Source organism: Mustela putorius, unplaced genomic scaffold (genome assembly GCF_011764305.1).
Source record: "Mustela putorius furo isolate JIRA1106 unplaced genomic scaffold, ASM1176430v1.1 tig00000174_pilon_pilon_pilon, whole genome shotgun sequence".
NCBI lineage: Eukaryota > Metazoa > Chordata > Mammalia > Carnivora > Mustelidae > Mustela > Mustela putorius.
This window is the reverse complement of record NW_025421304.1, coordinates 9,468,790-9,496,459: the sequence shown is the minus strand read 5'-3', so window position 1 is coordinate 9,496,459 and position 27,670 is coordinate 9,468,790. Positions and strand designations below refer to the sequence as shown.

The window sequence follows — 27,670 nt, the reverse complement described above, 5'->3', positions numbered from 1 at the left end:
TTAAATTTGCTCGCTCTTCTGTAGTTCATAATAATTTGCCAGTGTAACCTCCCTGGTTTTGATAATTGTACTATGGTTATATTAGATGTTGACATTAAAGGAAACTGAATGAAGGAGATATGAAAACTTTTTATGATTGTTTTTTATAATTAAACAAAATTTACATAATGTATAATTAGCCATATGAAGTATACAATTTAATGATATTTAGTATATTCACAATGTTTTGTGACTATTACCTACTTCCAGCAGCTTTTCATCATTTCTGCAGGGAACTCTGTATCCATTAAACGATCACTTTCCCTTTCCCCCTACCCCCAGCCCTTGGCAACCGCTAAATCTGCTTTCTCTCTCTATGGATTTGCCTATCATTGGTATTTCATCTAAATGAAATCATACAGGATGTGACCTTTTATGTCTGGCTTCTTTCACAAAGCATAATGTTTTAAGGTTCATCCATGTTGTGCCATGTATCAGTACTTAGGGTATTTTCATTTTTGGCTATAAAATATTTTTATTGTATGAATAGCATCTTGTTTATCCATTCATCCATTGGTGGACATTTGGGTTATTTCCAGGTTTTGGCTATTGTGAATAGTGCTGCTAAGAGTATTCATGTACAGTATTTGTTTGAGTACTTGTTTTCAACTGTTTTGGATACATACCTAAGTATACAAATGCAGGGTCATGTGGTAATTCTATGTTTAACTTTTTGAATAACTGCCAGACTTTTCCACAGCGGTGCATCATTTTATATTCCCAGCAGTAGTGTACAAAATTTCCTGTTTATTCACTTCCTCCCCAACACTTATTCTTTTTTGGTTTTGATTATTGCCATTCTATGGTTGTGAAGTAGTTTTTCATTAAGGTCTTCTTTCATAATTCCTTAATGACTCACAATGTTGAGCGTCCTTTGATGTGTTTAGTAGCCATTTGTGTATGTTCTTAGATATAGTCCTTTGCCCACTTTTTAATTAGGTTTTTTAAATTGTTGAATTGTAAAGGCTTTATGGATAGATACTAGGCCTTTGTCAGACATAAGATATTTGCAAGTACTTTTTCCCATTCTATGAAATTCTCATTTCACTTCCTTGATAGTATCTTGTGATGTAAAAAAGTTCTTAGTTTTGATGAATCTAATTCATCTATTTTTTCTCTTGTTGAATTCTTTTGGTATTATATCTAAAATTCCATTTCCAACTCCAAGGTCATGAAGATTTTCCCGTATTTTTTCATACAAGAGTTTTATAGTTTTAGCCCCTTGGTCCATTTTGAGTTAATTTTTGATATATGGTTTAAGATTCTAAATTTATTCTTTGGCTCAAAATGTTGGAATTAATATTCATAAGAGATAATCATCATTCTTCATTGTCTTAGAAAAAACATTTATGATAATATTAAATCATTTTTTCTTATTCTTAAAAAAGAATTGAAGAATATAAGAGCTAAAACTATAAAATTCTCAGGAGAAAGCATATGGCTAAATCTGTATGAACTTGGATTTTAAAATGGATTCCTAGATATGACAGATAAGAAGAGGTAAGAACAATCAACAACAACAACAAAAAAAGAATAGGATTCATGAAAAAACTTCTGTACATCATAGGATGCTCTCAAGAAAGTGAAAAGCCAATGTGCAGAATGTGAGAACTTTTACCTAAAAATAAAACATTATATATAAAAATCTAACTTAAAAATAAGCCAAGGATTTGAGTGGACATTTCTCCAAAGATGTGCAAGTGGCCAATATACACTTAAAACATTTAACATCATTAGCCATCAGGAAAATACAAGTCAAAACCATGAGATACACACCATCTAGGATAACTATAATAAAACAAAGGGACAATAAATAAAAAGTGTTGACAAAGAAACAGAGATGTTGGAACCCTCTGACATTGCTAGTTAAGAACATAATATGGTGAAGCCACTTTAAAATATAGTTTGACAGTTCCTCAGAAAGCTAAATATATAGTTACCATGTGACCCAGCAATTCTTAGATATATACCCAAAAGAATTGAAAACATATGTCCACATAAAAACTTGTACATAAATATTCATAGCACCATTATTTATAATAGCCAAGAGTGGAAACAAGCCAAATGTCCATCAAATAATAAATGGATAGGGGTGCCTGGGTGGCTCAGTGGGTTAAGCCTCGGCCTTCGGCTCAGGTCGTGACCTCAGGGTCCTGGGATCGAGCTCCATTTCGGGCTCTCTGCTCAAAAAGGAGCCTGCTTCCCCCTCTCTCTCTCTGCTTCTCTCTCTCTGCCAACTATGAATCTCTGTCTGTCAAATAAATAAATAAAATCTTTTTTTAAAAAGACAAATGAATCAACAAAAAGCATAACCATATAGTGAAATATTATTCAGCCATTAAAAGGATCGAAGTACTGACACATGCTACAACATACATGAACCTGAATTTATATTCTAAGTGAAAAAAACCTGACATAGAAGTCCATATATGATTCCATTTATATCTAATTTCCAGAGTAGGGAAATTATAATGATACAAAGCAAATTAGTACTTGCCAAGGGCAAGAGGGAGAAGAGAATGGGTAGTAAATAGTGGATACAGGGTTTGTTTTTGAGGTAAAGAAATTTTTCTGTTGATAGTGGTGAAGTTTGCAAACTGTGACTATACTAAAAAGCATGAAACTGTATACTCAAAGAGAATGAATTTTATGATATGAGAAATATCTCAACAAAAATCAATACATTTTAAAAATACCTTGCAACAAAGGATTTTCTATTTTAAAACAATGCTTATTTGATATTTGCCTTAAGAAAATTCTTTTTTTTTTTTTAGGAATTTATCCTGGCATCCCGCATTGACCACTAAAAGTAAAATGCGAATTCCACATTCTCATGCGTTTATTGATCTGACTGCAGATTTTACAGCAGGTAAGTTACACATAAATGTAAAATATTTCTTTTGAACTGCCAAAGAATTACAAGATTTTATTTATTCTTTTCATAGTAATCATATCCTACTGAATTGAATGGTAAAACCAAAATGTTAAAGGGTTATAAGGAAGTCAGTGATATTAGATACACTTTAAAAGTACTGGATGTAGAGGTGCCTGGGTGGCCTAGTTGGTTAAGGGTCTGCCTTAGGCTCAGATCATGATCCCAGGGTCCTGGGATCGAGCCCACATTGCGCTCCCTGCTCAGTGGGAAGCCTGCTTCTTCCGCTGCCCTTCCTTCCTGTTCTCTCTCTCTGAAATAAATAAAATCTTTAAAAAAAAAAAAAAAAGCACCGGATATAATAAATAACCTTTAGTTGCTTTTGTTGTTTGTTAACCACATCAAAATTTGGATTCTCCACTTAAAAATTCATGATAATTTAGATACCTGTTGCCTGATGTTTCTTTCCTTTTCCATTTAAAAATTATTGACTAATAAATGCTCTAAATTTAACTGTAAGAAAAGTATTTAGCTTATAATTTAAAAATTTCAGAGGTTTTTTACAAATTTTTTTAATATGAACAATTCTAAACATAGAAAAGTAGAATAATATGATACACTATTCTTTTTTTTTCTTTTCTTTTCTTTTTTTTATTTTCAGCATAACAGTATTCATTATTTTTGTACCACACCCATTGCTCCATGCAGTACATGCCCTCTATAATACCCACCACCTGGTACCCCAACCTCCCACCCCCCCGCCACTTCAAACCCCTCAGATTGTTTTTCAGAGTCCACAGTCTCTCATGGTTCACCTCCCCTTCCAATTTCCCCCAACTCCCTTCTCCTCTCCATCTCCCCTTGTCCTCCATGCTATTTGCTATGCTCCACAAATAAGTGAAACCATATGATAATTGACTCTCTCTGCTTGACTTATTTCACTCAGCATGATCTCTTCCAGTCCCGTCCATGTTGCTACAAAAGTTGGGTATTCGTCCTTTCTGATGGAGGCATAATACTCCATAGTGTATATGGACCACATCTTCCTTATCCATTCGTCCACTGAAGGGCATCTTGGTTCTTTCCACAGTTTGGCGACCGTGGCCATTGCTGCTATAAACATTGGGGTACAGATGGCCTTCTTTTCACGACATCTGTATCTTTGGGGGGTAAATAGCTTATAACTTAGCTTCAACAATTATCAACATACGGCCCATCTTATTTCATTGGTACAACCATCAAGCCCCTCCTGCCCCAGACAATTTGAAATTCCAAACATTGTATCATTTCACTTATGAATATTTTAATCTGTATCTCTAAATGATAAGGACTTTTTTATTTTTAACATCCAAAAGATCATTTTCATATCTAAAAAAATTTAACAATAGTTTCTTAATATCATCAAATATTTATTCACTATTGAAAATGTCCCAGTTATCTCCTAAATGTTTTCATCAAATCAAAAGCTAAACAAGGTACGTAGGTATATTAAAAAAAAAAATTATCTGTCAGTACCTGGGTGGCTTAGTCAGTTAAGCTTTCACCTTCTCAGGTCATGATCTCGGGGTCCCAGGATCAAACCCACATCTCGCATCTGGCTCCCTGCTCAGCAGAGAGCCTGCTTCTCCCTCTCCCTCTGCCCTTTCCCTGCCTCTTCTCCACCACCCCCCCACCCTGCTCTCATGCACATGCTTGCTCACTCTTTATCTCAAATAAGTAAAAATCTTTGAAAAAAATGAAAATCAAAAAACATTTTTGTGTTACAGAATGTCTCAAACTCTGGATTTTCCATTTCTATCCTCATGGTGTTAGCATGTGACTCTGTTCTCTGTATTTCTTTTAAACCAGTAGTTAAATTTGAAACCTTGATCAGAATGAGACTTCTTTTTTTTTGGTCAAGAATACTTCCTAGATATTGCTGTTTGTTTCAGCTCATTAGGAGACATGTGATTTAAATTCTGTCTCTTCGGTGTTGTTAAGATTGATCAGTAGTTTCAGATTTCCTCAGCATGGACCATTCATTGTGATGCTGTCTTAATGGTTTTAGGTGCTATTGATATTTATGAGCAAGTCCAGTATTTCAATAGGAGTTCCAAAATTGTGGCACCTTAAATCTGTCATTCATCTGTATGTATTATTATCTGGAATTTTCTATCTAGTAAAAAAGACAAATTCCATCATTATCTCTTTAGTTACCTCAAGTACAGCTCAGACAGGCAGGTTAAGTGCTGGATTTTTGTTCCTCCTCCCTAATTTTTTTCCAATTATTTTTAATGAGGTCAAATACTTCTAAAATTTGCCATCTTAAATCTTGCCATTTGCGATGACGTGGATGGAACAGGGAGTATTATGCTAAACGAAATAAGTCAATCAGGGAAAGATAAATATATGATCTCACTGATATGAGGAATTTGAGAAACAAGACAGAGGAACATAGGGGAAGGGAAGGGGAAATGAAATAAGAGGAAAACAGAGAGGGAGACAAACTATAAAAGACTCTTAATCTTAGGGAAAAACTGAGGGCTGCTGGAGAGGAGTGGGGTGAGAGGGATGGGGAGACTGGGTTGTGGACATTGGGGAGAATATATGCTATGATGAGTGCTGTGAATTATGTAAGACTGATGAGTCACAGACCTATACCCCTGAAACAAATAATATATTATATGTTAATTTAAAAAGAAGTGAAGAATAAATATAAAATACATGTATATATGTATATCAAATAAGTCACCAAGTTATTATATTCAGAGTTTGAACTTAGACTCATTAACTATGAAATAATCTATTTTGATTTTCAAATGAAGAAAGCCAACGTAAATTAAAAAAAACACTTGTCATCTTAACCATTTTTAAGTGTTTCATTTGGTAGTTTTAAATATACTCATATTGACCTACCATGTAACTCATTTCATTTTGTAAAATTAACACTGTATACCAATTACTAACTCCGCATTCCCTTTTCCCACCCTCTAGCAACCCCTATTCTATGTTCTGGCTCTGATTTTGACTACTCTGAGTACTTCAAATAAGTGAAATCATGACAGTATTTGTTATTTTGTGACTGACTTATTCACTTAGCATAATGTCCTCAGGATTCATCCATGTTATAACATATGTCAAGTTTCTTTCCTCTGTATCCCACATTTTGCTTATCCATTCATCTATTCAAGGACACTTAGGGTTATTTCCACGTTTTAGCTGTTGTGAGTAATACTGCTGTGGACATGGATGCACAAACATCTCTTAGAAATCCTGCTTTCAGGGGTGCCTGGGTGGCTCAGTGGGTTAAGCCTCTGCCTTCGGCTCAGGTCATGATCTCAGGGTCCTAGGATCGAGTCCCGCATCGGGCTCTCTGCTCAGCAGAGCCTGCTTTGCCCTTCTCTCTGCCTGCCTCTCCACCTACTTGTGATCTCTCTCTGTCTATCAAATAAATAAATTTTAAAAAAAGAAAAGAAATCCTGCTTACAGTTTTTTGGAAATGGAATTTCAGGCCGATATGGTAATTCTTTTTTTATATATATATATATATGTTGAGGAACTGCCATTCTAGCAGCTACACCATTTTGCATTCCCACCAGCAGTGCATAAGTGTTCTCCATGTACTTGCCATTTGTTATATTCTGTTTGTTTGGGGTTTTTTTAATAGTAACCCTCCTAAGGGGTATAAGGTGGTATCTCTTATATTTTTGATTTGCATTTCCCTAATGATAAATAATGTTGAACATCGTGGAACGCCTGGATGGCTCAGGCAGTTAAGGGTCTGATTCTTGGTTTTGCCTCAGGTTATGGTCTTAAGGTTTTGGGATTAAACCCTGCGTCACGATTCACACTCTGTGGGGAGTCTGCTCAAGGATTCTCTTTCTCTCTCCCTTACCCTTTCTCTCAAATAAATCTTAAAAAAAAAAAAAAAAAAGTTGACCATCTTTTTGTGTGTTTATTGGCTATGTGCATATCTCCTTGGTAAGAATGTTTATTCAAGTCCTTTGTCCATTTTTTAATTGGATTTTTTTTTTTTTTTTTTTTTTTTTTGGTGGTGTTGAGTTTGAGTTATTCTCTATTCAGAGTATTCCTCATCAGTGATAAGATTTACAAATATTCTCTATCATTTTAAGGATGCTTTTTTACTCTGTTGATAGTGTTTCTGGATGCAGCAGTTTTTAAAAAAAATTTTTTTTTAAGATTTTATTTTTTTATTTGACAGAGCTAGAGAGCACAAGCAGTCAGAGCAGTAGAGGGAGAGGGAGAAGCAGACTTCCCACTGAGCAGGGAGCCCAATGTGGGGCTCGATCCCAGGACCCTGGGATCATGACCTGAGCTGAAGGCGGTCGCTTAAACCAATTGAGCCACGCAGGCACCCCAGTTTTTAAAAATTTTTAAGCCCATTTTTTTGTCTTGTTTTTTTTGTTGCCTGTGCCTTTGGTGTCTACCCAAGAAATTATTGCCAAGTCCAGTGTCATGAAGCTTTTGCCCTATTTTTTCTCAGAAGAGTTTCATACTTACATACTTTTGTCTCTTTAGGGCTTTGATCTGTTTTGTGTTAACTTTTGTATACTGTGATAGATAGGAGTCTAACCTCATTCTTTTGCATGGATACCTGGTTTTTTCCAGCACCATTCATTGAAAAAACTTGTCATTTCCCCCACGAAATGGTCTTGGCACCCTTGTCAAAAGTCATTTGAAAATATATAGGAGGATTTATTTTTGGGCTCTGTATCCTATACATTTGACTTTAAGCCAATACCACACTGTGATTATCATAACTGTTCAGTAAATTTTGAAATCAAACTGAATTTTTCACCTTCGTTCTTTTTCAAAATTGTTTTGGCTATTTGGGGTCCTTTGAGATTCCTTATGAATTTTAGGGTGGATTTTTCCGTTCCTGCAAAAAATGCCCTTGGGATTTTGTTAAGGATTGTTCTGAATCTGTGGATCACTTTGGGTAATATTGACATCTTAATAATATTGTCTTCCAGTCAATGAACATGGAATATATTTCCATTGTTTTATGTCTTTTAATGATTTCTTTTGGCAATGTTTTTTAGTTTTCACTTTACACGTCTTTCACCTCCTTGGTTAATTCCATCCTATTGTTAATAAAGTTGTTTCTTAATTTCCTTTTTAGATTTTTCATTGTCAGTGTGTAGAAATGCAGTCACTTTGTGTGTTAATTTTGCGTCCTGCTATTTTGCTAAATTCATTTATTCTGACACCTTTTTGTGGAATTTTTAGGGTTTTCTACAGATAAACTCATATTGTCTCTATGGAGAGATCATTTTGCTTCCTCCTAATTGTTTACCTTATATTTCTTTCTGTTCTTCATCCTATTTTTACCAGTAAAGAAAATCTCTTTGAGTAATCTTTCTGAAGTTAGCTTAAAATACATGGGGAAATATTAAAAACTGTTATTATTAGTACTGTGTTTTTCAAAACATTATTTCTGCTGCTAAAATCATTTCAGCAAAGTTATTGAATACCTGCTCCATGCAAAGCCCTCTGCTCTTTGTTATGTGAAATACAATGATGAGAAGAAATGCTTGCAGTCCTCAAAGAGCATTTAGCTTTCTGGGAGAGTCTACCAGTCTAGCCATGTTATGTGGCAGAATAAATAATTACATATTACTTTATATATATAAATGTTTAAGTATATAAATATATTTAAAGTAATTATATATTAATTACAAACTGCTGTATAATAACAAGAGAGATAGTAGGAAGAGACAGACAGCCCCACTGTTCTTGGACTAGAGTCCTACACAGTTGAGCTAAGAATTTGGCCACCGAGAAAATGCGTTATATGCTTCTCATTATCCATCATATGCTCTATACTCATTCTTTAGAAAATATAAAGCTTTGCTAAACAATTAGTTCTAGAAGAAATTCTGGTTATAAGTGGGACTTCCTATGGGAGACAAGATATAATGTAGTAATTGAGTTTCCCATGACAAATATTTTTTAAATGTTTTTATTAGATATTTTTATAATTACCTAAACATGGCTTTTAATGACTTTTATCCATTGTATAGTTGTAACATAGCTTTTTTAATCCTTTTTTTGGACAGTAGTTTCTTGTTTTTATTTCATTTTTTTATTCTAAATAGAGACTTATTTTGTGTACATCTCTGAAAAGTTCCTTAAGGGGAGGGCCTGGAAGTAAAATAACCTGGTTAAACAAGTGTGAAGATTTTTAAGGTAAAACATAGCCACATTGCCCTTCAGAAACCTAAGAGAGTGCTTCTTTCTCCCACCTTTCCCAAAACTTGCGTATTACTTTTTGTTTATTACTATTTTGATAAGTGAAAAAATATTTGATTATACCTTTAACATCCATTTCTCAAATTAGTATGAAATCGAATTTTTTTCATATGAGAGTTTCATATGTGTATTGCCTTTTGTATTGCTGACAGTTGCCTGTTATTTAAAGCTATATTGAAAAGTGAAAACTAAAAAGACATGAAACTAAATGAAAATTAAAACTAAGCATGAAGGGACACCTGGGTGGCTCAGTCAGTTAGGTGTCTGCCATTGGCTCAGGTCATGATCTTGGAGCCCTGAAAAAGAGCCCCGCATCAGGCTTCCTGCTTAAGGGAGAGTCGGCGTCTCCCTCTGCCTCTGGCCCTTTCCCTGCTCATGCTCTCTCTCTATCTCTCTCAAATAAATAAATTAAATCTTAAAAAAAAAACAAACTGAAATTAAATATGAAATCTGAGGCATCTGGGTGGCCCAGTCAGTTAAGCATCTGACTTTTGATTTCTGCTCAGGTCATGATCTCAGGGTCATGAGATCAAACCCCACATCAGGCTCTACACTTGGCATGGATCCTACTTAAGACTGTCTCTCTCCCTTTCCCCTACCCCTACTCATACTCTCTCTAAAAGAAAAAACAAAACTAAACTAAACATGAAAACTAAAAACATACCATTAAAACCTAATTTAGTGAAAGCAGTTCTGTAGGGAAGCAAGTCAGTAGAACCCACAATCTGGCCCAGAGCAAGGACAGGTCCTTGGAATGTTAAGAGAATGGTCCACATGTCCATATGTCCCAAGTCATTCACCTGTAAATATCTTCTTTCTCAACTGAATTTTGATGCAGGTTCTAATTTATAGCAAGAACCTGGATTTTGGTATTTCTTTTCATTTTTGAAGGCAGGTATATTTTCCTCAGTCACCTAAATGGGGACGAGATGAGTTTTCTTCTGTAGAAATAAAAGAATGTAATAGAGTCTACTCCAAGTGATGTGTAGTCATTTCTGCTATATATGGGGGGTTGGACCAAGATTCTAAGATTATTTTCTTCAGGTGGATTATTGAAGAAAATGAGATGATCAGAATAATGTATTAAGAAATACAGAATATTTGGGGGTAGTAAAGAACTGAAAATCTTGAAGACTATTTAGAAAATACGTACATGAGTCAGTTTCCACTGATTGTAGAAGTCCTTTGATTGATAGAATAACAAAGTTTTACGGCAAAGTAGAGAATTTAGGAAGATTTGATATGGGTGAATTTGAGTTTAGACAAAATGTATTTGAGACTGCAGTGGGTGGCGGGACATACATGCAAGCAATCATTGTCAATTTTACCCTAGAACTTGAGAATACAGTTCAAGGTCAGAACCTTAATTTGGGTCTTTTGCTTTGTTGAGACTATGGAAATGGCTGAGCTCTTTGATTGATAAGAACAGAGGGCTATGAATCCAGTATTCTTTTTGTTTGATCAGTTATTTATGTGTGTATTTATATATTTTTAAAATTATTTAAAAGTAATGTGATTATGGTAAGAAACTCAAACAGTTCAAAGAAAGGCAACCGCTTTTTCAGTTTCCTCTGCCCTTCCTGAAATGTTCTGCACAGATACACACTTCCCATTTTTACCCAAAAGGAAGTAAATTTTGTGTATAATTGTGAATCTATCTTAATTCAGATATATTAACATATAAACAACTTTTAGATCTACCTGGGTTTTTTTTAAATGACTTATGGGGTCTTCCATTATATAGAGATACTATAATTTGACTAAATATCTGTCTCTTGATGGACATTTGTATGCTTCTCCTTTTTTTTTGCAACAGTACTCCATTAAACATTCTTGTTCATACATCTCTGTATTTGCATGCAAACATGGGAATATCACATATTCCCAGAACTTTAATTAAGGTTGTACATGTGCTTTTCTTTCCCTTAACTGTCTTTTATCAGAGAATATTTTAAATATGTGGAAGAGAATAAAGGATAAGCTAGAATGAACATAGAAAACTTTTATTATTAATTCTCATAAATATTGCAGTTTCCCTTCGGACGCTGTATTGCAATCCAATGAAAAGTATATGAAAGTGCTCATTCTAGCCAACATTGGATATTTTCTATCTTTTATTTTCTGAAGTGTATATGTATTAATTATGGATTATTTCAGGCATACAGAAAAAGTGGGCATGACATTTGTTGTTTTATATGTTCACATTTTTTGCTAGTCTAATAGATAAAAATCATATCTTGTTTTGATTTGCATTTCTTAAAATGTTATTAATGTTAAACAGCTTTTCATATAGTTATTAGCCATTTGTGATTCTTTCTCTTGGAATTGTCTTTTTATATACTTTGTCCCTTTTTTTGTTGGAGTTTTTTATTTTAAAATTTATAAAAGTTCTTTTTTCTGGTATCTTTTTTAATTATTTAAATTCAGTTTAGTTAATATATACTGTATTATTTGTTGAGGTAGAATTTAGTGGTTCATCAGTTGCATATAACACCCAGTGCTCATTTTATCAAATGCCCTCCTTAATGCCCAGCACTCAGTTACCTCAGTCCCCTCCAGCAACCCTCAGTTTTCCAGAGTTCAGCATCTCTTATGGTTTACCTCCCTCTCTATTTTCATCTTATTTTATTTTTCCTTCCCTTTCCTCATATTCATCTGTTTTATTTCTTAAGTTCCACATATGAATGAAATCATGCATTTGTGTTTCTCTGACTGACTTATTTTGCTTAGCATAATACCCTGTAGTTCCATCCACATAAAGATCTTTTACCTTAAGGAAACTATTTTTTTTTTTTAAAGATTTTTATTTATTTGACAGACAGATCACAAGTAGGCAGAGAGAGAGAGAGAGAGGAGGAGGCAGGCTCCCTGCTGAGCAGAGAGCCCAATGTGAGGCTTGATCCCAGGACCCTGGGATCATGACCCGAGCCGAAAGCAGAGGCTTTAACCTACTGAGCCACCCAGGCGCCCAAGGAAACTATTTTTACTTTGTGATATATGTTATACATATCTCCACCTTGTGTTTGTATAACTTTTTACTTTGTACTTAGCATTTTTTGGACGTATAGAATTGTTAAATGTTTACTAATCACATTTTTCTTTCATGGTTTTTAAGTTTTCTGTAATGCTTGGAAAATGCCATTTGTGTGTAAGATTTTTTAAAACAAGTTTTTAAAATATTTTTGGTGCTTTTTAATCTTTCAATTGCATTTTCTTGTTGATATTTTTATTATGTCTTTAGTTTTAGTTGATAGTTTTGTTATATCTTTATTAATGGCCCCTGAGGATTCCTTCTTCAGCAGCACAGGCTTCCTTCTATTTCTTGCCAGTAATTCCAGTACTTAACTGTTTATCTGTGTCCTCCCTTATACAGCATGTGGGTCATCTTTTCCTTCCTATAGGTTTGCAAATAAAGAAACAGTCCCAATCATTGGTCATTTAAACAGAGAATTTATTATACTTGAATAAAAGATGACTCACTTTAAAAAGAGTATCATAAATAGTGCCATTGAAATTGTAACAGATTACAACATAGGTATACACGGGAAACAACCAATTTGTTTTCTAAAATCAAAGCTCTAAAATCTATTGCCTTGGACACATATTGGAGAAAGGAAATTTAAATTTCTCAATTAAAATTATCTTGGGCTCTTTAGGGTTTTAATTTTTCAGTTAAATTTTCAGTTTTTCTAGGACTTACCCTATTTCTCCTTCTAGCCTGAGTGGCAGCTGGGTAAGCCTGAGGATAGGTTCATAAGTCCTCAAAGAATTGGAAGGAGAGATCTTTGTGTCTGCTCTGAAGTCCTTATACCACCACACTGATGACCCTTATACACTAGGTACCCTGCTGGCATTTGCTGCTGAAGTAGGCAGCTGGGGAACTCCTTCCTGATCTTTTCTGAAACGGTCAGAGCCTCACGGTCTGCCCGCCTAACTTAATTCTGCCTTGAATCTCACTGTTTGAATGGATTCCTCTGAAGCTCCACCCCTTCCATTGAGCCCTCTGGCTTGGATTGTCCATCAAGTGTCCTGTGTCTTGGGATTCACTTGACTTAAACCATACTAGCCCAAGCAAGGACCAGTGACCCTCGACTTGGCTACCTTTTATGATCTTAAGTCTCTTCTCTACAAATGAAAGTCAAGGGGAGTGTTGAGAATTCTAGGTGAGGCTTCTACACTGCCTTTTATGTCATTAAGAATAACCCCTGTACATAGTTGTCATTTCACAAGCCAGGCTCCTCCTTGAGTTCTAGTAGGAAGTAGCGTGCAGGCCTGTATTCATCTTTCCCTTCAGCTTCATCACTTTCTCTGTTCTTAGTGTTTTCCTTCTCCAGGTTGAACCTTGACTGAGGCCAAGAAAGGTGATCAAGGAAACTGGCCTTGAATCTCCTCTTTTTCCAATCTCTGACTCCTCCTCTTTGCCCCCAGCCTTCTTATTACCTCCCTAGTAGCTCACATTCAAGCTTGAGTTCTTTCTACCTATGATTTAAGTAAAATTTGTTCAGATCCCCAGGTTTGGCTTTTAATGTGTAAATAGAATTCTGGGGATTTAGGACTCTTTTTCATTCTCAACAGAGCCTGACTTTCAGTACTTTTTTCTGGCTGGAGACTCAAATACTGCTATTCTGGAGGTCAAAAGCTGAATAGTTGGCTCTTTTTTGTGGTTCTGCTGTGGTAACCCTAACCAATAGTTTTCAAAGTGTGGTCTGGGTATCCCTGAGGATGCCAAAGACCTTTTTTTGATGGGAGGGGGGGGTTGCTGCCCAGAAGGACCAAGTAATTTTTATAAAAACTGTAAGACATTATTTGCCTTTTTACCCTCATTCTCTTACATTCTTTTCACTGTTGTTCTCTTTGCTCTCATTCTCTCATGACACAGTGGAGTTTCTCAGAAACTTTGAAACATGTACTGTGTTCATTACTTTGACATCTTGTGTGTGTGTGCTTATATATTCGTATGTTTTTAAAATGTCTGCTTTAATGGTGTGTGACCAAATGCCAAAGTTCAATAAATGCTTGTTGAATAAATCTCCAACGTAAATTTCGCAGAGTCTGCCCTGGACTCTTGACCATGTAAAATATGTTCTTCACATAACATTAGTAACTTTAGTAATCATTTTTAAATGCTAATTATTTTAATGAAGACATTCCTATTCTAAAAAAGTATCTACTTTAATTTTTAATTTGGTAGGTTATATCTATATTATATCTATTATATGATAGACACAAATCATGTACAAAAGCTCACTGGGGTCCTCAGTAAGAGTAGAAAGAGATCCTGAGACCAAAAAACCTGCCCTAGGCAAATGGGTGTCTCTGACTGACTGGGGTCATTATACAAAGTAATGAAAAAGACTCATGTAATAATCTTGATACATACTTACATTTTTCAATCAAAGATAAGATCTTGGCTGTGTAAAGTCAAATAGATTATAACCATCTCTCTAAGCAACCCCCACCACCACCACTTTATTCCTGCCAAATAATTGCCATGGTTCTGGCATCTAGCCCTGAAAGGCAATCAAATGAAAGGAATAGGAGGCTGGTCTATTGGTGAGTTGATATAAAATATATAACCTTTGGTCCCAGGGACTCTACCATTTTCTTTATTAGGTCATTTGTCTGTTTATTATAAAACTGGAAAGACATCCATTTACGTGGGCATTAGCCAGGTATTTACTTTTAGAACTTGAAAGTTCACCCTTAGAATGCCTTCCTTGTCATTTTCCTCAGCAAGGGAATGGATGGGGCCTGCTAGCATTTAAGAGGCAAATGTTGTCACTGGGAAGGCAAGGGAAACATGACCTGAAAATTTCTTTTTTTCCCCCCTATTTTATTGAGATCTATTGATGTATAACACCATATCAGTTTAGGGTGTCGAGTATAATAATTTGACTAACATTTATAGTGAAATGATTACCACACTAAGTTTAGTTAATAGCCATCATCTAATATAGATATAAGAAACAAGCAAGTAAAAAAAAGCACATGCAAAATACTTTTTTCCTTGTGTTGAGCTCTTAGCTCTCACAGATTTCCTATGTATCATTCAGCAGTGTTAGCTATAGTCATCATGTTGTACAACACATCCTAGTATTAATTTATAATTGGAAGTTTGTACCTTTTGATAATCTTACTCTAATCTACCCCCATAACGGCCCTCGTCTGATAACCACAAATCTGATTTCTGAGTTTAGTTTACTTCCTTGTTGTTGTTGTTTTAAATCCTGCATTATAAATGAGATTTATCTTACTCTTTCTGACCTGTTTCACTTGGTATTATCCCCTAAACGTCCACCCATATTGTTGCAAATAGCAGGATTTCTTCATTTTTTATGGCTAAATAATATTCCATGTGTGTGTGCTTGTGTATGTATATACCCCCCCTTCCTTATCATTTCATCCATCGGACACTTTCATCCAATGATGGATGCTTTCCATTTATTGCTGTTGTAAATAATGCTGCAGTGAGCATGGAGATACAGCTGTCTCTTCAGCACAGTGTTTTCATTTCCTTCAAATGTATTCCCAGAAGTGGACTGGGTGGATCATATAGTAGCACTAGTTTTAATTTTTTGAAGACTTTCCATATACCATTTTCCATAGTGGCTGTACCTATTTACAGTACCACCAACAGTATACAAGGATTCTAATAGGCATGAGGTAATAACTCATGGTGTTGATTTGCATTTCAACATGACCTGAAAATTTCTTTGCTATCACAAATACTTTTTCCCTCATTCATCAGTTTCAGTAATCACTGATTTTCTTCTCTGTGAGGCATTATGCTAGAAACCAAGGGTTTAAAGATGAAAAACAAGATCACTAGACTCAAATGCTATAATAGCATGAACCTCAAGGATATTATTATAGCAAGATATCCCTTTATTCATGTTGGATTCGGAAGTTTAAATTTGATTTTTAAATACACTGATTTACATCTTAAATGTTTTAAAATGCAGCAGAATTTCAGACCCAGGTGCATGCCATTGCTGAAGAGAAGTTGTTTGTTGTGCATCTGGTGGAACTACACGGGATTCTTTGCGTCTTTCTTTCTTTGCACAACCTTGGTGATCTCATGGTTTTAAGCATCATCTACATGCTAATGACTCCCAAGTTTCTAAGTCACATATCCAGCTGCCTGCCAGCCATCTCCAAAGCTATATATCTGTCTGGTAACACATTTCAGTCAGTGTTTCCCAAACTGTATCCCTCATCTTTCCCTTCAGCCCTCCTCAGCCCCAAGTCTTCCATCTTACTTAACGGTAGCCCCATCCTTCCAGTTATTCTGTTAAAATGTTAGGAGTCATCCTTGTCACCTCTTTCTGTCACATCCCACAACATATCCTTAGGAAATACTGTTCATTCTGCTTTCAGAATATATCCCCAACCTGACCTCTTCTCATCACCTTCACTGTAGCGATCCTGGTTCAAGACAACATCATTTCTCATCTGAATTACTCCAGTTACTCCTCCCCTGCTTCTGCTTCTGGCTTTGTCCCCCTATAGTCTCTTTTTAACACATGGGTTGTTGTGATCCTTTAAAAATATAGCTCAGAGGGGCGCCTGGGTGGCTCAGTGGATTAAGCCGCTGCCTTCAGCTCAGGTCATGATCTCAGGGTCCTGGGATCGAGCCCAGCATCAGGCTCTCTGCTCAGCAGGGAGCCTGCTTCCCCCTCTGTCTCTGCCTGCCTCTCTGCCTACTTGTGATCTCGCTCTCTGTCAAATAAAATAAATAAAATCTTTAAAATATATATATATATATATATATATATATATATATATAGCTCAGGTCATGTCACTCTTCTCAAAGTCTCCCAGTTGCTTCTTCATTAGATTTAAAGGTCCAGCCAATGTCTGTAAATTGGCCAGCTGGGCCCACATAATTTACTCAAGGTTGTTTTCTTTTCCCTTTGATGCCTTACACCAGACACACTAACTTCCATTGATTTCCTTAAACACTACAAAGCAAGGTCCAGTTGCAGAGCTTGGGTTAAGTGGCTATTTTCTCTGCCTGGAATATTACTCTCCCAGATACCTCTGTCACCTCTTTTGGGTTATTTCTTCTAATGTACTTCATTTCCATCACATCTTCATGCAGATGTCATCTTATTTGTCATCGAGTCCTCCTGTGTTCAGAACTGCAACTCACAAGCACCCCCCACCTTTGCCTTTGTTCTATGTCTTTTCATACTACAACATAAACTCCGTGAGGGTGGGGACTATTGTTTATTATTATTGTTCTATTCACTTTCATTTCTCCGGTACCTAGAACAGTACCTACCTAGCACCAAATAGGGACTTAAGGACATCTGTTGAATAAATAGTCACAAGTTTGGCAGCAAAACAGAATCTGAAGACAGCTAGCATATTTTTAAGTGCTCAAATTGTCCCTAATTGGTAGGGCTCTTTCAGCTCTTGATGAAAATAGTATTTGTTTCTAGAAGTTCAAATATGTATTATTAAATGGGTTCTCTTTTAAAACTCCACAAGGGTTTTCTCAGAACTATATACAAAAGCTTAGGAGTTTTGGCTGTGAAAATTTTATCTAAGCAGGTGTAGAAAATAATGGAGACATTTTTCAAGAATTCTGTCCATTTTTTAAAAAATACAAATTAAACCATTTCAACCCTTAAGATATCATAAGGTTATCTTAAAAGTCCCTTCTAAATGCATTCAGTTTGAACTGATTCAAATTCGATTCTAAATAATAGTTGATCTTTATCAGCAAAGATGAAGAGACCTGTTTACTAAAAACTGCGTTGTTTCTGATGTTATCACTATGGTCTCTGATAAGGATAGGGCACCAGGAAGACAAAGTAATAGGAAAAAATTTTTTTTTGTAAGCATCCTGTAACTTCTCTGTTACTTACACAGTTCATTCTTAAACACTTCTGAGAGAGACTTTACAGAGATATTAGTCTGTTGTAGCACTATTACTTGTTTATTTTATAATATTAGTATCTATTATTGGTCGGTGGGCTTAATCTAGGGATATCTATCCCTTCCTCAGTCCTTCCCCCCAAAAAAGTCCATTAAGGTATTGATTCTATCATATATTTTTTTAGCTTTTATCTGAAATAAAGTCAGGAATTAATAAGAATAAGAATCACTACCATTTATTGAGCACTTAGGTGAGCCTGGCCCATATTGTAAGCAGTTTAAGTACTCTATTTATTTAGTAAGTAGTCACTTATTTGATCCTCACAACAACCTAATGGAGCAGATTCTATTATTAAATTCATTGCATGGGGCGCCTGGGTGGCTCAGTGGGTTAAGCCTCTGCCTTCAGCTCAGGTCATGATCTTTGGGTCCTGGAATCGAGCCCTGCGTCGGGCTCTCTGCTCATCGGGGAGCCTGCTTCCTCCTCTCTCTCTGCCTGCCTCTCTGCCTACTTGTGATCTCTCTCTGTCAAATAAATCTTTAAAAATAAATAAATAAATTCATCCTTATATTGTGAAACCAACACAGAGAGGTAACTTCCCTGGGAGTCACACCATGGAACCTGAGAAAGAGACTCTCTGCCTCTAAACTTTCAGTTTATTGTATACCTTTATATAACTGTGTAGAGCTGTATTCTTAACATTATTGTGGTCCTAAATCCCTTTGAGAATCTAGGGAAAGTTACAGAACCTCTCTGAAGAAAAATACCCATAAAAATAAAATGTTTTGTTCACAAACACCCCGAAACCTATCTATAAACTCCCTAGAAGGTCTCCTGGTTAAGAATGAAATTAATACAGCGCATTTTGAATCCTCAAACATTACAGACATATGATGCAAAAAAAATAAAAGTCCCACATTACCTGAAACCGTGGATATTAACATTGTTACTGCTTTAGTCTCTGTTGACCAGGTTGTTTTTCTAAGCATATTCTCTGCACAAAAGAAACCATAGGTGATTTGCTTTGTTTTGTTTTTTTAATGATGGTAAGAACTATATTGAAACATAAAACCTCTGTTCATCAGAAATTATCATTAAAATAAAATAGAAAGACAAGCCAGCCACAGATGGGGAGAAGATATTTGCAACATATGTAACCAAGCATGAATTGAGTTCCAAACTGAAGAACTCATATAAATCAAGGAAATGGGCAGCCTACTAGAAAAATAGGGAAAAAATATGGACAGGCATATCACAAAAGATCAAACAGAAAAGACCAATTAACATACATGTTCAGCATCTGGGGAAATCAGAGAAGTTAAGTGAAAACCAGAAAATAAGAGTTTACACTCATCTGTTCTACAAAAAATTATTGAGACTTCTCTGATTACGCAGTGAAAAATTATTATACATGTTAACGTGAAAGAGTCTCGGAAACAATGATGAGCAAAAAAAAAAAAAGTCTCAGAAGAGATTTTAGGTAGAGTTCAAAACTAGGCAAAACTGAATAATACACATTGCATATGTATGGGTGTATATAATAAAACTATAAAGAAGAGTGGGGAAATAATCAGAAAGTAACCTTGTGGATAAGGAGGAGGAAGAAAAGATACAGCAGAAATGCACTGGATTTGAGTGGCAAAAGAGTGATCTGTTTGTTAAGGGAGCAGAGTATACTTGAATGTTTATCACTCTTTATATCTTTGATAAATTTTATGAGTTATTTCACAATTTTAAAAATGATTGCCAAAAATGAGGCAATATACCATTTTGACATTTCCTTTTTCACTTCATTTCTTAGAAACCTTTCAATCTCAGTATTTTAGATCTACTTCATTTACATCATAGCTGAATAATTTTTATGTAAATATGTATCTCTTTTAACATAGTAAGTCTTGCCACTAAACACAGATTGGGAAGTACCCCAGTAATAAATGCCACTTACCACATTCTGGTTTGTGAAGAGATTCTCTGTGTTCAGTGGATTTTGCATTTTGTCTGTAAGATACCACTATCATCAGTGGATTTAAGATTTTTACTTTGTTGATTTAAAACTTAAATTGTGTGGTTTAAAGTTTATTTAAACTTTAAGTAAACACATGCTGTAATGCCAGTGTACTGTGGTATGTAGCACTAAATCTGCTTTTGGCTCACTTAACACCAGTACATTTAGCACTGACTTCTTGTTTTTCTTTTCCCAGCTTTTTATTCTGAAAGTTTTCAAGCATTCACACAATTTAAAAGACTATTAGAGTTAGAATACACTTAACCTACATTGAACAGTTTTTAACATTTTATTCTATTTTCATTTATATACAGTATACATGCATATGTATTTGAAGAATTTTCCTGAACTATTTGAAAGTGAGTTGATTTTCTCCTATACAACCATGATACCATTATTACATCTAAGAAAATTAGTAGTTGTTCCACAGTATTATTTAATAATCCATTCATATTCACGTTTTACAGTCGTTCCAAAAATCTATTTCCTAACTACCTTTTTTTTTTCTATTTAGGTCCCAATCAAAACTCACCTATAGCTATTTCTAATCTCTTCTCATCTAGCTGTCACCTTGCCTTTTTTGTTTAAATAATATTAACTTTTTAAAGAGTCCAAGCCACTTGTATTATAGAATGCCCCACATTCTGTATTTATCTGGTTGTTTTAGTTGTTTCCATATGGTGTTTAACTTTCAAAGATTTTATTTATTTGACAGGCAGAGATCACAAGTGGGCAGAGAGGCAGTCAGAGAGAGAGAGAGGAGGAAGCAGGCTCCCTGCTGAGCAGAGAGTCCGATGTGGGGCTCGATCCCAGGACCCTGGGATCATGACCCGAGCTGAAGGCAGAGGCTTTAACCCACTGAGCCACCCAGGCACCCCGGTGTTTAACTTTCAGACACCAACTTCTTATAGTGCAGTAACGGAAGGTACTCCAGTAAACTCAGTGTTGTTGTTGACTCAGTGTGTTCTGACAAAGATGAACTTTTATTTTTTCTTTTCATTATGAAGCAGAAAAAGGACCAAATGCCATAAATAGTACAAATGTGATCTTTTCCAAAAAGGAAGAAGAAGGATCAAGTATAATGAGGGCTTATTACATTAGTTGCATTTCCTCAGAGACACCAGTGTGTTGGCCATAAGCAATTTATAAAGTCTCTTCCTGATTTAAAATTTATATGTATACATATTTTTAAGTTACTTTTTTTTATTATATTAGTGCAATATGTTATTTATTGTATAGAAATAGTGATGTGGAATCTCTTCCTTTGATTCAAATGGTTTTTGGTATTTATTGCATGAAGTATGATTCTTTTTCCACCTACATTAAAAACACAACTATATTTCAGTGTGTGAGATATGTTGTACCTCTGTTCTTTGATTCTTTGCAAACGCATTTGATACTCATGTTTTATGATTCTAAAATTGAAAACATAACCTCCTTATATACATGATCAATTTGGTCATTTAAATCACTAGCCAGTAAATTTAGCCTATAAAAACTGTTAAGATTAGACAACATAGTTGAAGTCAGTTGGCCATTTGGTACCAAATGGAAATATACTCCAGATATTTATAATCAAAGAAGGTTAAGTGAACACTGTTTAACACTGGCTCTGGGTGGTCAGAGTCAAGATTCTGTAGAGAACCATGGCTGTGGCACCCAAAAAGGTTGGTCTTTCAGTTCTTCCCCCTCAGTTTGGAGTTTGATCAAGACGTTTGGTTTTTTGAGACTGTCTCCTTATTTGTAAAAATAGGGATGGTATCACATAGCTTGATACAGTGTCTTTAGAGTGTTTCTGACTGAGAGCCGTAGTAAGAAAATATTTTACATCATAACCTGTACATACATAGTTATACCATGTATGTTTATAGGTCTATACCTATACATGTATAAACATTTCTATATAACATGGCTTACTCATATTGTGTATGGTACACTTATTTTAAAATGTTGATGAAATTGATTTCATGACCCAATAATAGGTTATGGCCCTTGGTTGAAAACACTATATAAAGATTCAGTTAGTTTCTGATTCTACTACTTTTACTACTCTGGTCATTCAATTAGCAAATGTTTATTGAGCAGCTATCATGTACCTATGTGAACAGAACTGGCAGTCCCTAGCCTTTTGTTGTTTGTAGCCCCTTGGGAAAGAGAGAAAATACATAAGAAAATGTGTCTTTGTGAACTATCAACTAAACCACAAAGAAATACATGGGCAAGTGAAAGAATACCAGAAAGAACCTGCTTTATAGTGGGCGTGGAAAGCTGCAGCATGACCATTTGGCTCAAACTGGGGGCCAGGAAAAAGGAAACCGGAGCAAGGATGAGGGAAAGCTGCAGTGGGGCTTTTGAATCAAGTCTTGACTAGACAAGTTTGAAAATTGTGCTTTCAATCATTTCTCCTGAGGTCACTGATTCTTTTAATAAATGATCCCGTTGTAACTAACCACATAAATAATGTATTGCACAAAAGACTTTCCCAAATGATTTTAATCTTTAACTGTTTTAATAATCATCCCCTGTACCAACACCCCCACCTCATTCTAGTCCCTTTGACATACCTAGTACTTATCTCCCAGAACTCCCACCATAATTCCCTGTCTTTGGGGTTCTGATTTAACCTCCAGGCAGCATCTGACACAATTTTTCTGTCCTCATAACACTTGCTTTATTTTTTTCTCTTTTGAACCCTCCATGGATCTCTTTATCTCTCTGACTGATAGATATGAGTAAAGCTCAGGATTTCGTCCTCTAACCTCTTCCCTTTTTTACAATAAACACTCTTCCTGGGCACTGTATTGAGTTGGTGGTTCATTTCTGTGACCCAAATCAGCTACATTACATGTGCCACCAACTTCCAAATTTATGTCTCCTATCTAGATCTCTCTTACAGATTTTACCACTCCTGCAAACCATAGGCATTTCAAACTCCATATGCCCCAAACAGAATGTTATCTTACCCTCCAAACCTCATCTCATGCTTTGTTTTCTGTCTTGGTGGCAACATCACCAAGCTGCCAAGCCATTTACAAGAGTCATTCTTATTCCCTTTCTTTCTCAGTCCTCACATCTAACCAGTTACCAAATCTTCGTGATTTTTGCCTCCTAACAATCTTTGGGAAACCACTATTTCAACTACCCAGCTTTAGACCATATTGTATCTTACTTACTGTACCTTAGCAGTCCCCTGACTGGTCTCTTAAACACCAATGTCCTTTTCTTCAAGTCTAGTATCCAGACGACATCCTAGAGTCTAAAGTAGAGATTTGATCTTATCACACCCTTATTAAAATCTCTTAATGGCACCTCATAACCAATAGGAAGAATTTCATGCTCCTTATCACAGCATCCAGGGCCCTTGCTAGTCTATTCCCTGCCCTGTCGAATCCCCTTGTTAGCTTTCTCTAAACCCCATCTCTTTGTACTCCACATGGAACTTATTTTCTATTTCTTCTGCCCAAGATACTTGGAACTCTCCTACCTCCTTTCAACTGGCTGACTTTTACAGATTCTTTAGCTCTCAAATGAGAATTCTCTTTTTTTTTTCTGGGAAACTTTCTCTGAACCCAGTGTAACTGCTACAATTGTAATTGCTCGTTTACTTGTCTTTTTTCCACTAGGAGATTGTCAGATCTTAAGGAGAGTTGTCTGTCTGCTCTGTTCATCACTCTAGCCCCAGCTCCTGACACAGTGCTGGTACCTAGCAATACCTATTTGAAAGATGAAGGAAAGAATGGAAGTAAGAAAAAGCCAGTTGCAAAGGAGGACAGTGTACCATTGTGCTGAAGAACATAAGCTCGAAAGTCCAGTGGGTCTGGTTTTTAATCCTACCTCTACCACTGACCAGCTGGACAAATTATTTCACCTACGCTTCATACTCCCCATCTGTAAAAATTTGGGTGTTAATAGTTCCTACATTGCAGGGTAAGGGGTAAAATTAGAGAATATAAGTGGAGTATCTAGCACAGTGCCTGTAGTTTACAAACAAGTATACAATAAGGTTAGTTTTTCTTTCATTGCATTCTAATACATGAACAGATTGAACTAAAAAGCTATCTGATTATCACTGTAATATTTTTATCAATAAAAGCACACATACCTAGAGGACAACATGACCCCACTGACAGAGATTGCTTAATCAATATCAAGAGACATGAGACATACTGTTACATGTGGTCTTCAAGTCCTGAAAATATTATAAAAAGCTAACTGATTTCCCAGTTGCATAAAAATACAATTATGAGGGACGCCTGGGTGGCTCAGTTGGTTAAGCAGCTGCCTTCGACTCAGGTCATGATCCCAGCGTCCTGGGATCGAGTCCCACATCGGGCTCCTTGCTCCGCAGGAAGCCTGCTTCTCCCTCTGACTCTGCCTTCCACTCTGTCTGCCTGTGCTCGCTCTCGCTCTCTCTCTGTCTCTGACAAATAAATAAATAAAATCTTAAAAAAAAAAATACAATTATGAGGTAAAACAAAATCTTTACTTGTTATAGGGAAATGTGAGCATAATTACAGCTTATTAAAAATGTCCTTTGGGGCGCCTGGGTGGCTCAGTGGGTTAAGCCGCTGCCTTCGGCTCAGGTCATGATCTCAGGGTCCTGGGATCGAGTCCCGCATCGGGCTCTCTGCTCAGTGGGGAGCCTGCTTCCCTCTCTCTCTCTCTGCCTGCCTCTCCGACTACTTGTGATTTCTCTCTGTCAAATAAATAAATAAAATCTTTAAAAAAAAAAAAATAAAAAAAAAATAAAAAAAATGTCCTTTATAATAGTATACTGCATGAAAAAGAAGGGAAACTTTATCATATTTGATAAGAAATGGAAAGAATGTGAGGTTTCTGAATTTTTTGATGGTAACTACTCTCTACTAGGTATATCTCTTAAAGTGTTTTTTGTTTAAAAAAGAAAAGTACATTGTAGCTCTCTAAAATCCACTTACTAGTATTATTCCATTTACCTTTTATTTCATGTTCACTGAATTTATTATCTATTATTTGATGATACAGATTAATTTAGTTGTACCTTGGCAACATCTTTCACTCTCTGCCATCTGTCAGAGTAGCTCTAGCCTTCAAAATGTGATCTGCACAGAAAGGGAAACACTTATCTGAACTGATTAAAAGTGCAGGGAGAGCAAGCAGCTCTCTTCTTCCTGATATGGAAAGTTCTTTCCATTGTGGATGTTATCTAGTCTGATCCATACATGTGGTTTGAAGAATTACACTTCTTTTGTCTGGTGAACAAGCTGTCCCTAAGTATGGAATGAGCATATTGTAATTGTAATCATATTAGCTTTTTAATGTCACTAAGGCTCCATTCGGTACCCTAGAGAAGGAATAAGTGACATTTTAGCATTATGGTTATCATTCTAGAAGGAATGCCTGCCTGTGGATTAAATTCTTTATCTGTCAGGAAGGATCTGATTTATTTGGGGGCATTACTGCCTTGGTGACCTTGTTTGGTATCTAGCTTATTTTCAGAGAAAGAAATAGAGAGGGCAACCTGAATCAAGGTAATATTTTCTTTTTGGAAACAGATTGCCTTGGTTATATTCAGCCTTTTATAAATTACCATCATTATCAAAAGTAACTACTAACTGAAGTGAGCAAAACAAATTTGCAGAACAGATAAAAAATGGTACAAATTTGGAAGCTTGAGTTAAAGATTTTTTTCTTGAAGAGGAGTTAAAATGAAGAAGTCTAGTGACCCATGTTTTAGCTTTCATGAATATTTCCAGAATTAAGCAGTACACTTTGCAGTTGGTTTTTTTTAAGAAGTATTTACATACTTTTTTTTTAAGATTTTCCTTATTTATTTGACAGAGAGAGAAAAAGCACCAGCAGATAGAGCAGCAGGGAGAGGGAGAGGGAAGGCAGGCTCCCCACTGAGCGAAGAGCCCAGCATGGGACTTGATCACAAGACCCTAGGATCATGACCTGAGCCAAAGGCAAACGCCCAACCCACTGAGCCACCCAGACAGCCCAAGAAGTATTTACATACTAATTCAGACCTTTTTTTTTCTTTTTCTGCATCATGTTTCTTGCCATTTCTTTGTTCCTCAGTACCTCTAAATAAACACTGAAAATAAGAAAGAAAATAAAGATTTTTCATGTTTTCTCTGTTTTTAGTAATTGAAGAAGGAGCAGTGTTGTTAAAAGTAATGTAGCTTAGGGGTGCCTGGGTGGCTTGGTTATTAAGGATCTGCCTTTGACTCAGGTTATGATGCCAACGTGTGGGGATTGAGCCCCACCCACGTCCATTTCCCTGCTCAGCAGGAAGCCTGCTTCTCCCTCTCCCTCTGCTTGTGTTCCCTCTCTCTCTGTCTCTCTGTCAAATAAATAAAGATCTTAGAAAAGAAAAGAAAACTGACTCTGAAAAAAAAAGTAGTGTAGTTAGTTTAAAGTCTGAACTTTAGGCTAACCTAATCTGTGTGCCTGGTCAACTGTGGGACACAACGTTTCTTCTCCAAGGCCTACTGTTGTGTGAAGAAGAGACTTCAGTCAAGTGTTAAAGAGTGATTAAAGGCATGCTTAAAAGGGCTTATAAAAAACAAGGGCCCCTGGGTGGCTCAGCAGATTAAGCATCTGATTCTTGATCTCAGCTCAGGTCTTGATCTCAAGGTCCTGAGTTCAAGACCCATGTTGGGGGTCTAATATGATTACAATTACAATATGCTCATTCCATACTTAGGGACATGTAATAGTGCATGTAAACTAAACAGAGAGATGACTGATAAGGCTCCTGTCATATGTAACCTCCACCCCATATCAGTCATGTTGTATAACTTTTTTTTTTCTCTCAGAGACCTACAGTAACTCCTCTTTATCCTCTAAATTAGACACTGGTTCCTTAGCCTGCATATTTGTGGCCCTAGCCTCCTTTCCCAGCTTTAATTCCGGAATTCCCCTGCTGTTATCCTATAATTCAGCTGCACAAAACTAAGCATGCATTAGTTTTCCTCATTGCTATGCCTTTGTTTATGCTCTTTCCTCTACCTCATAGTTCCTCAGCTGTGGCATTATTGACATATTGAGCTGAATAATTCTTTATGGTGAGGAACTGTCATGTGCATTGTAGGAGGTTTAGGAGTATTCCTGGCCTCTATCCTCTAAATACCTCTAAGTAACCAAATATGTCTCCAGACGAGAAGCAAATTACACTTACAGATTATTTCTGCCCTAAGTTTCTGCACATCTACTCATTTGAGGCTTCTGCCACCTAGCTATACCAGCCATTTTCCATTTGTTATTACTAACACCTAACTAACAACATTACACCTAAGTAACAACATTACTAACAACTAACACCAGTTGGTCAGTTTCCTGGAGATATAATGCCTCCCAGATAGTTATCTAACTGCTGCTGTCATTTTAGATGACTTCATTGTCCACAGAAATAACCCCAACCCAGCATCATAACCTTCCCACCTCAGCGACTTCAGTTACTCCCTGTACCTTGTAGGTACCAGAAAATATACCATCCCCCAAATCACTAATCAGATGTCCCACTCTCCTGCTACTATCTCCTGTCCCTCTAGGTTGCCTGCCTTAAGTGCCTTCCCTGCAACATTTATTGGACTTTACTGAGACCTCCAGTCCACTGACTGACCCTACTGCTTTC

At 36.1% G+C, this 27,670-nt stretch overlaps 1 protein-coding gene across 1 annotated transcript in view; it reads left to right on the top strand.

Annotated features, from left to right (window-relative positions):
- The window catches only part of ITFG1 (integrin alpha FG-GAP repeat containing 1), a 314,234-nt gene that overhangs the window by 39,769 nt on the left and 246,795 nt on the right, over window positions 1-27,670 (top strand). Inside the window, exon 6 of the mRNA XM_013052089.2 lies at window positions 2,814-2,908. Coding sequence (XP_012907543.2) covers window positions 2,814-2,908 — 95 coding nt within the window. The remainder of the gene's footprint in view (window positions 1-2,813; window positions 2,909-27,670) is intronic.